This window comes from Cyprinodon tularosa, unplaced genomic scaffold (genome assembly GCF_016077235.1).
Source record: "Cyprinodon tularosa strain WSP-4 unplaced genomic scaffold, ASM1607723v1 ctg256, whole genome shotgun sequence".
Taxonomy (NCBI): domain Eukaryota; kingdom Metazoa; phylum Chordata; class Actinopteri; order Cyprinodontiformes; family Cyprinodontidae; genus Cyprinodon; species Cyprinodon tularosa.
The window spans coordinates 361,237-372,373 of NW_024038950.1; the positions used below are offsets into that span (position 1 = coordinate 361,237).

Here is an 11,137-nt window from a genome sequence, read left to right on the forward strand (position 1 = left end):
CGCCTTCCCGCAGGCTGCAGGGGATGTACATGGTAAATTGTACCATAAAACCACATAGCGTTAATCTCACGTTAAAAAAATTATCGCCGTTAAAATGGCCTCGCGTTAACGCGATAATAACGCGATAATATTGACAGCACTAATATATATATATATATATATATATATATATATATATATATATATATATATATATATATATATATATATATATATATATATATATATATATATATATTTATACTATATTATATGTATTAATGTAAAAAGAGGTAACACTGAAGTAGCAGCCAACTTAGAGTACTGTGTGTGACTTAAACTGCACCACTGATAATTAAATATTGAGAAAAGCAGCAATCTTTCTGTTTATTTAAACAATGAACATATAGATGACATAAATGGCTACGAAAAATAATTAGACCAACCCATTTTTCTTAACTTATCTTTATTTTAATGAGCACCTAAAGGTACAAATTTCTTGGACAAATACAATGAGAACAACAAAAAGGCAGGATAGGAATTTAATTTAGGGGCTGATATCTAAACATTTTCCATCTTTTCTTGATAATGACCATGTGCTCAAATCAACAGCTATGGCATTGTATTTCCAAAACTATCCTTATGGAGAACCCATCATTATTTACCTTTTGTTCATTTTAGTCACATAATACAAAGGGGTAGGTATTTTATTGAATTACTTAAGTTTTTAATGATAAAAGGGCATCAATTATTTTTCCATTACTGTATGTCTTCAGTTCAGTTAAATGAACCAAGGTTATTAAGCTAACACTTAGGTTATCTGTGTACACACCTAGAAAGCTACATCAGCTTTAAGCATTCACCATCCATTGAAGAAAGATGAACCCCAAAAGTGAAATCATAAATAAATCAAAACTGTGATCTGAAAAGCTGTAGAAACACCTTTAACTGTACAAGGTCTCAGAAGTTGCTTTTATCTTCAGCTGCTGGACAGATGGTTTAGCATGGGACTCTAGAACATGTTGGTAAACAGTGGTGGTCATGGTCACCTTAGTGATTGCAAATGGCCCAGGACCTGTGGAGACAGAACTAGCCCAAATCATCACACCTTATAGCTGCTATGTTGTTTTTAGGCTTGCCTTCTATCAATTAAGGTCAAACATCTCTACTGTGGTCTGATCTGTCCATAGGTCTTTGTCCCTCTGGTACTAAAACTCACAGTGTTTAAAACCTGAAATCAGGGAAACTGAGTTTTCCATTTCACAAAGAGAGTTTACTCAACCTCTGTTTCTGTTACCATAGTAACATTCTCTCCAGAGCTAACCTGGTCAGCAGCCGGCTTTATTCAGTAAACTCAGTGTCCTCTTTTTCTGCTCTCCTTAGAGCCAATCATGTTTTTGTTTGATTTCTGTTTTAGTTTTGTGCAAACAATAAAAAAAAAGAAGAAAAACATTCACTAGGGCTGTTAGACACATTAGGTTTTAAAAATGAATATTCTATGTCCTGTTGACAAGGATCTTATTAAAAAACTTTCAGCATTAATTCACATAGATTTAAATATTTATAGGGAGAAGATTCTACAACTCAGTTGACAGGATATGAGATTCATTTGTTTTTAGTTTGTTTAATATGAGCTACATGTGAATTTTTTTTTTCACAGTACGTGAAGAACTAACACATAAATTGAATATTTCCATGAAAAAAAGGAATTATTTTAGAGTTGGGATTAGGATTAATTCAGTGATAACCTTCTGAGCAATGTAGAAGTCTTTACTTTTTAATGATAGGTAAAATAAAACAAAAATCCAGAAAATCGAACTAATGGATTTATAAATGATCATTTTGCATCTTATTGCATGGTACAAGTAAAACAATATTAAAAACACTAACCTTTTGTGTTCAATTACAGATAGACTTTCTTCCTTGACAAGGTTTGCAAACAATGAAGTAGGGAATACTGCTGTGTTATTCTGGGCAGATCCTCACCTTCCTCAAGGTGAGATCGTGTATGGAGCCCCAGACCAAAGAAGATTGACTATTGTCTTTAACCTTATAATCTTATGATTGACTTAACAGTTGTTTTGCTCCCACTAAGGCGTTTCTCTGTTTTCCTGTAGCCCATCCCAGCCTTCTGCAGATTTATTGTTTTATCTGTGATATAAAAACAGCTCTCTGTTCTTTGCCATTGTGGAGATTTTTCAGTTTATTTTCTTTCAGTGTGTGAGCAGGTGCCTTTTATAATGATAATTATTTCAAACAGGTGCAACTATTATAGGTATTGAGTGGAGAACAGGAGGGCTTTTTAAAAAATAAATAAAACTAACAGGCCTGTTAGAAGCAACATTTTTACTGGTTGGTAGGATATAAAATACTTATTAAATAAAATACATTAAAAAGGAATCACATACAAATTACACAATGGGATTTTCTAGATTTTTGTTTTAGATTCTGTCACAGCTCTAGATTACCCATGATGTAAAAAATGTGAAAGTGAAAAAATCTGCAAAGTGGGTCTGATACTTATGTGCTTGAATGAAAATTTTTCTTTGCCAAATCAGTCAGAGAAAACTCACCGATAATGAAGAGTCCGATCGGAGTGATCAGAACAACCGAGAAGAACAGAATGTACACCAGAATCACAGTCAGCATTTTGCCCTTCTGCTGATGCTACAAACAGAAACATGAAGCATCTGTCAGCTGAGGTCATCATCATTCAGGAAATGATCTGCTCAGTTATGGTTCAGCATGATGCTTCAGATTGTTCTCCAGCACCTGTTTATCTGAGAGGCAAATCATCCAGACAAACAGAACCAGGTATTTATAGAACAGAAACCAGAAGCAAACTGAAGGAAGAAAAAAATGGTGATGCCTTTTTTTTTTATGCAGGGTAATAATATCCGTAGAGGTGTAGTGTTAGCCCAGCAAACAAATGTTTTAATTAAGAGCCATCTGATTTATAGATAATTAAACAATCTTAGACTTACTTGTCTTCACTTTTATTGTTATTTTGTATACACAGTGTGTATTTTGTATGCACAGAGTGTATACAAAATGAACTTTTGTTTTGTACAGCTCTGAGACAGTAAATGAGCAGTAGCCTATCAGTAAAATGAACATTTCCATTTCATAAAGTATAGCAGTGATCAAATGTAAACAGTGTTGTAAAGAAAACATGGTGCAAAACGCATTGATATCGAAGTTCAGAGCATTGCAAGACAAATATATATGGTGCAAAAATGCAGTAGAAAAAAATATTTTTTGAGTTGAGTTATTTTTGGTTTGGTGTTATCGGTATGAGGCAGAGTCAGTGACTTCATCTAGAGTTTTTTTCAACAGTTTAGTAATCTAATGGCAGTGGGGAAAAGCTGTTGCAGAATCTACTGTCCTGCAGTGGATGCTACGAAAAGCCTCTTCCCAGAGGAGAGGGAGAACAGTCCATGGTGGGGGTGCGAGGGGGTCACTGATGATTTTACAGGCTCAGGACACTCAGTGCTGGGATGAACTTCTCTGCTGTTCTCACCACTCTCCTCACATTCTTCCAGTCTGAGGCGCTGCAGCCTCCACACCACACATTGAGAAGTCTGGCCAGAACACTCTCTATGGTGCTTCTGTAGAAGGTGGTGGGATGGGTGGGGGCAGGTGGGCTCTCCTCATCCTCCACAGGAAGTACATGCTCTTCTGTGCCCTTTTTACCAGTGAGGTGGTTTTTACATTCCAGGTGATGGTGTCTGTGATGTGCACCCCCAGGAATTTGTAGCTGTTGACCATCTCTACAGCTGAGCTATTGATGAGCAGTGGAGCATGGTTGGGCCGGTTGTTCCTGAAGTCGAGGATGTTCTCCTTCACCTCACCACGTTCAGGATCCATTATATCTGCACCTGTTTAATAGCTCTACCTCCTCTCTATAGGTCTGGTCGCAGTCATAATTGATGAGGCCCACCACCATGGTGTAAGCATGCGAACTTCACGATGGTGGTGAACCTGGGGACACCTTAAAACCATGACAAGGTCCAGGAACAGCATCCACACGTGGGTGTAGATGACTAATTACTGAATTCAGAAAAAAACAAAAGGCCTTCAAGCAGCAGGAAAGAAATGAAGTTAAAACAAACAACTAGAAAATAAAGTAGCTCTGAGGTTTAGACCTCACAGCATTTTGATTGGTTGCTGCTCCCTTTGACCTGCTCTCTGACCCACTGTAACTTAGAAGCAGAGAACAACAGAGGGAAGATCTAATAGGGATTCAGACAGAGGATTTAAGAGGTACTGGAGGACAAATATGGCTGACTGACACTGAAAGAAGAGAAGTTCTACAATCTAAAGGTTGAGAAATTTGTCTGTTGATGAACTAAAGTGTTTTTCTCCAGTGTAAAGTGAGTAAAACATCTAAAATGTTAAATTTACTGGAAGACTTTTCTGATAGAAAGATGTTGTCCTGAGCCACCTCACAGTGTGAAAGAAACCAAACCAGCTCTCTGTCTGATAAAAAAAAAATACCCTAGTTTAAAACTGAAACACGGCGCTTCATTTGGTCAAACATGTAACCTGGTTTCTCAAAGGTATGACTGGAAAATGATTTTAGGTCACACCAGTGCTAACAGTCTTTAGAGCTGGTTAGTTTTAAGAACCTCAGTTCAGATTTTATTTCAATTCTTTGTATTATCATTCAAAATAATTTTATGATTTACACCAATTTTGAACAATAAAACATCTGTAAATTATACATGAGTACAGCAATATGTTTACTGAATATGGATTTTTTTAAAAAGGACTTCAGTAGGGCTGGCCTAGGGGAGAAAAAGTGTCCTCGGAGTTCCTGACAGCCTAGCCCACTTTAAGCTGCTGCTTAAAACTTTAATGACCCACAAAGCCATTTAAATTAAACACACACATATGGTTATAGTGTTGATGGGAATCTGGAAAATAAATGCATCCTGAAAGAATACGAGGTTACACACATCTGAAAAAAATGGTATATTGATGAATCAATATTGTTTGGGACCCCATTAGCAGCACTAAAGGAAAACAAGTGAGTTTAGATTACTAAGAAAATTGCTCTGTTGTTTAAGGCCATTACCAGAAAAACAAATGAACCAAGTGTCACAGATCACTAAAGCCAGGGGTGTCAAAGTGGTTCCAGAAAGGGCCGTGTGGCTGCAGGTTTTCTTTCCAACCAAGCAATAGCACACCAGACTTCATTCATCTCATCAAGGGAGTCCAATCTGAACATGATGACTTGTTGGGATGATTGGAGTCTGGTGTGCTATTGTTAGGTTGGAAAGAAAACCTGCAGGCACACGGCCCTTTCTGGAACCACTTTGACACCTGTGACTAAAGCTCTGGGGCTAAAATGTTGAATGGGGGCCTAGTGGTTAGGGGATTGCGCCTGGAATCCAGAGGTTCTGAGGTCAAGCCCAACCCCCAAAGACTGTCACTCTGGGTCCCTGATCAAAGACCCTTAACCTCACATTGTTCCTCGGGCACCGCACAATGGCAGCCAACTGCTCCCCAAGGGGATGGGTTAAATGCAGAGTTCATTTTTTTTGCTCTGCCCATTTTATGGGGGAAATGTATTTTACTCAGTATCGGATTGTAAAGGAAATTGGTAGTTTCAAAATATTTTGGGGATATGATTAAATTACACCAATCAAATAATTATATTAAGGAAATTAAAACCTATCAGATCTGTTTTTTGTTTGAGATAGAAACAGTCAGGTCTCTTTGCCTGTTGTAATAATGGTCTTAGTGGTTAGCTTTAGGTTTCATAAACTTCTTTTTAAAAGTTTAGTTCTTGAGAGAAGCTAATATTTTAGTTAGTGTAGCAGGGTTAAGTTAAGCTTTCTTTTTGGTCAGATGTGCCCACCACTACTAAACTAGTGTGGAGTACAACACATTAGATCATTGGATATCTTTTATATGTTTCTGACCTCTATTTTTAGACTTTTATTTATAAATTTCATATCACAAAGATGAAGGTTAAATAACATTAAACAATTAAAATGGAATGAATCTGCAGGTTATAATGGTTGTTATTCATGCTTTTCTCACCTCAGCTGTGTTGCTGCTGTTGGTGTAGGGAGTCAGGAGGTTGTCTGTGGTCATGAGGTCTGATAAATAAGGAAATTAAAATAGATTATTTGAGAGCAGCTGCATCGGCAGGATGATGACAGAGAGGAGCTAAGGAGCTGCACATGCAGAACAAACAGGTTACAAAACTGGGCAGACATGATTCAATGTTTCCTTCTCAGCATCAACTTCCTTTTTACACTTTTATTAGACCTAATCAGTGAACATCCAGAGTTTAGTAGATGGTTTTCGGCTCTTTCTGCTATTACTCTAAGCCGTGAATGAACTGTGGGTTTCCCTACCTGTTGTCTGAGAAGCATCTGTCCCTTTGTGTTTGCGTCAGTGTGCCTGATGGCGCTGAAGTGGGCAGGTCTGTAGATGAACACAGATAATCATTATAAACATCATGAGAGAATTAGCCGGTTCAGACTAATTTAAAGTAAAATGAAAATTTAAATGTTTTAAGAGCTTCAGAAATTCCAGGTCCAAGGTTTTAGGAGGAGATCTGAATTACTGAAAGTGTAAAAAGATGAAGGAAACAAGTGGAGTTTTGGTCTAGATCTTCAAAACACTGGAAAACAAAACTATGTCTAAAACGATTTCATCTGGTTTTAGAAAAATATTCATGCTTTTAATTAACAGTAAACTCCTATTTCAGTGCTTTTAACTCGAGGCTCCAGTTATGCTGCCTTTAGACAACTAAATAGGTCTGCCCTTTTCTAATGCTTTCAAGTTCCATTGGCCTGTTAAAAGGTTGGTGAGAGTAAAGATGGCATAAAGAAAAAGTCAGTGGTGACAGACATCAACTGAGCAGGTAAAGAGTTGCTGTGCCATATGCCATGATCTTGGTTTTTGGATATTAGGAACCAGTGTCCATATTTCATCTTGACATGATGACCGGAGAAGAAAATACAGTTTTGGTGATTAAACAGCTGTAAGACATCTGCAACCCCCTTTTGAGCCGACTGCCTCCACAGCAACTCCCACAGAGGTGTGACTTGCCACCCCCCTCTGTGTTGAGGATAGTGAAAAACAAGCTACACTCGGGATTTCCCTCTCTTTCCCTTAAAGCTGCCTGAGGGTCCATGTTGTAGGGGCTCCACCAAAATGGAAAGAGGAGGGTTGACTTTTCAGAACCAAACTGCTGCAAAATAGACTTTTTGCAACACATTTCTCTTGAGTTTCAGAACTTATAGAGCCAGACTGGATAAGACGGCCTCCTAAGGATCCCTTGGTCTGAGCCATATGGACAAAGAAACCTCTGGTTGCTGTTGGCCTGACTGCTGGGACATAGTGATAGCATAGATGACAGACACTTAATTAGGACAATTTACCTCTGGGTGGCTTTTCTAAGCAGTAAGATCTCTGTTCAACCTCTGACATTTAAAATTAAAGCATAAATAAAAATGCCCCCAATCATCCATCCAGTGTTTAAACCCACTAATCCTTGTTGGCTCATCAAGGTCCTGGTGCCTGTTGTCATCACCTCTGATCACGTTGTCATCAGGGGTCCACCCTGGACAGGTCTCCAGTCCAATCCAGGGTATCACAGAGAAACACAGGGCTAACATGCACAAATTTACTCCCAAATAAAATCTAGAAAGACTGATTAGCAATTTTAATGTTTGACTAGAGGCTATAGTACCTAGAGAGAAATGATGCAGACAAAACAGAACACACTAACTGGGGATTTAAATCAAGAACCATAGTGTTGTAAAGCAACATTGTACCATCCAACTGTGAAGTGGATTTTTTGCTAAATGAACGTCTATTTACATTTTAATTAATGCTATGATGAACTGCATTAACAGGTTCGTAAAAAAAACTAATTTCTTATACGTATGGATTTGTATAAGAACAAGTTGATAGAATAACCAGGATAAATACTTAACAAAAAGAGCTTAGAGTTATGAATTACAGCCACTTGGCAATAATATTAAAGAACTTGGGGAGAGACCTGAATGAATTCAGTGTTTAAAAGGAGATCATTTGTTAATGGTTTAATCAATTTTCTCATGAAATGCCTTCCATCAGAGTCACTTTTCAAAGATGAGCAAATTATAGGCATTAAAGTTGTACACTAAGCAGTAGGTTTTAAAAAAAAATTAAAGGTGCTTATTTGACATTTTTGGAAATAATCTAAATGAAAACTCACATTTTCTCCATATTAAATAACACAGAACAGAGAAAACTCAGAAGAAAAACTAGAAAATTACATTCGACTTATTCAGTTAAAGGGCATTTCTCCCATAAACCAATTGAAAAAAACTTTATATTAATTTAGTGATACTGGCTTTGGAAAATAAAACATCTCTCTAAATATCTGTATTTTTTCACCTTTTTCAACTTTCAACTCAAACTGATGTATCTCATCATTGAACAGCCCAGGTATCTCCACTCTGCATCCATAAAGTCCAGCATCTTCCTAAGTGAGGTTCAGGATCGTCAGAGAAACGTCTCCTTCATCCAGTCGTCCCAGTAGCTGATACCTGCTGGAAACTCTGGTTTCCTTTATAACTTTATATCCATCTGTAGAGATCAGCTTATTGTTGCAGCCTCCCCTGGATGGTATCTCTCCTTTATTCCAGCAAGCAGGTGACACTCCTTTCTTTTTGATATCATATCTACAGTTCAGAGTCACATTCTGACCTGTTTGACCAACAACTCTGATGCTTTCACATCCTGACACTGAAAAACAAAAAAATAAAGATTTCAGTTTCACAGATGTCACATCTAGAATCTAAAATCTGAATGTGAAATATGTTATGTGTCAGTTATCTGCCACTCTATAAAACATTCTTTGGCACATTTATACATTGTTATAAAAGACGTTTAATCATAGTTACACTGTTTGATGTAATTTACAGCCACTGCATGGTGATGATTGACCCCAGCATTTTATGAAGTCTCAAACAAAAGTTAAATACATCAAACTGAAGCATCTCACAGATTGGTAGAGCTTCTCAACTCAGCTCAGATATTTATGTCCTGCTTCAGCAGCTTTAGTTCTATTAAAATGATTCATGATTCAGATCTTACAGAAAGATAGCATTACTTTATTAGACACTATATATATATATATATATATATATATATATATATATATATATATATATATATATATATATATATATATATATATATATATATATATATATATATATATATATATATATATATATATAAAATGAGGGAACCACAAACATTAAAAAAAATCTGTAGAAACAGTTAGAGCTTTAATATTCCTCTAAATGGCAGCAGAGTCTATAAAGATTATGTTAATGAGCCATTTTTTGTTCATTTTAGTTTAAGAAATAAGAACAGAACATAAAAGTACCTGTGAGGAGCACGAGCAGCAGCAGGACCTTCATGATGAACCAACCATCATCACCCAGCAACATGTTTTTATTCACAGCTGCTGAAACTCTGACCGTCACCACAGCTGCAAACTCACTGCATTAAGAAAAGCGTTCACCAGAGCTACAGCTGAGAGGAAGCACCAAACTGAGGAAATAAAGAGGAAGCCTTTAACAGCGTCTCTGTCAGAGAGTCTGTTGCTGTTAAAACCACAGATAATGTTTCTCATTCTTCACATCCTTTAATAAAACCCTGAGGACAGAATCAGGTGGTCTTCTTAGTTTCTGTATTTCTCTACAGTTAGCAGTTGTATTGTCAGCTTTGATCTTTTAACATAATGCTCAAGAATATAATTAACCCAACTTCTAAAATTTGGCACAATTTTAAAATATTGATGAAAATGTATCTTATATACATTGTATTTTTTCTTCTTTATGAGAATCGCAAGCAGTTGTTGGTTATTAGATCTGGAAAAGTATTGTTTAAGAACCAGTTTTCCTTGTTTCTTTTTTAGATAAAGTAAATTAATAGACGTATCCTTATTTCATCTGTGAAACAGCATCTTTGGAGCCTTAAAAAGTTAACTACAGAGTATACATGAAAGTATCTGATAAAGCAGCTTCATTCAGAAAAGAACACTGAAGTTACAACACATCAGACTTCATAAATTGGTGATCTGTTTGGAAGAAGGTTCAGCACCATAAATAGGTCAGAGTGCCAAAGCCTCTGTTTCTGTGGGTTCATGGGTTGTTGGAATCTGTCAGGATCTTCTGTTCTGATGCTTCCTGTATCTGAGCTTACATCATTTTAAATCTTTTTATGTATGTTAAAGCAGATCTCTTTCCTGCAGAAAACACCTACTGGGTGGACTGGTGTAAAAAGACAAATATGGAGACCACAGAAAATATCTGTGGTTATTATACCTTTTCTACTGCAGTTATAGCATCAAGCAAATTCTTCAGCAAAGAAAACTGAAAGCAAACATGATGTGATCCAGGGGTGCAGCTTTTTTTATTGATCAGTTATTCTGATGATTTACTGAGCAACTGAATGACAGTTGGTACAATTTGATCACAGTTTACTTAACTGTTACTGAACTGATTAAGATTATCCTATGAGTAATAGACATAAATGCAAAAAGTGACAATTTAATGAATAGATAGAAGTGATTGTGGAATTCAGCAACCCCCACCCCCATTGAAGACCTCTGCTTTAGATGTACAAGCTGATCGTGCATAAATTCGCCAAATATAAGAGGAACATTGTAGTTTGGCTTAAAGAAAGCATTTTATTTTTATTAAAATTTAATTTCTTGCAAGGATTTTAAAATTTGAAGAAATAGAAAATTAGACCATATGCCAACCGTCATAAGGATGTGCATGACAAGGAAGGGCTATATAGACTGCATGCATCATTTAGGTTGTTAACATTGTTTTACTTCTTGAGCTATTTACTGTCACAGGTAGGTGCTTCAGCCGGACAGTAAGTGTTGAGGCCGGTATGATTGAAGGAGGGCCGGCCCTTGCAGGCTGAAATTAGGACCGGCCCACCTGTCCGAGCCTGATGGAGTATAAATACCTTGGTGTCCACCTGGAAAACAGACTGGAGATCAGGGCCGTGCAGAGACCACTAAAGGGGCAGGTGCTCAAAAAAAAAAAAAGGGCACATCTTATCGCATTTTAGGACAGAATATTAACAAAGTCACATAGCTTTCAGAGTTTAATGAACAATGATA

At 36.8% G+C, this 11,137-nt stretch overlaps 1 protein-coding gene across 1 annotated transcript in view; it reads right to left on the bottom strand.

Annotated features, from left to right (window-relative positions):
- Nucleotides 1–9,520, bottom strand: part of LOC119785698 (hepatitis A virus cellular receptor 1 homolog) — a 33,306-nt gene extending 23,786 nt beyond the window's left edge. Inside the window, exon 1 of the mRNA XM_038288464.1 lies at nt 9,383–9,520. Within this exon, the coding sequence (XP_038144392.1) occupies nt 9,383–9,446 (64 nt within the window). The 5' untranslated portion in view covers nt 9,447–9,520. The remainder of the gene's footprint in view (nt 1–9,382) is intronic.
- Between the last annotated feature and the right edge of the window lie 1,617 nt (nt 9,521–11,137).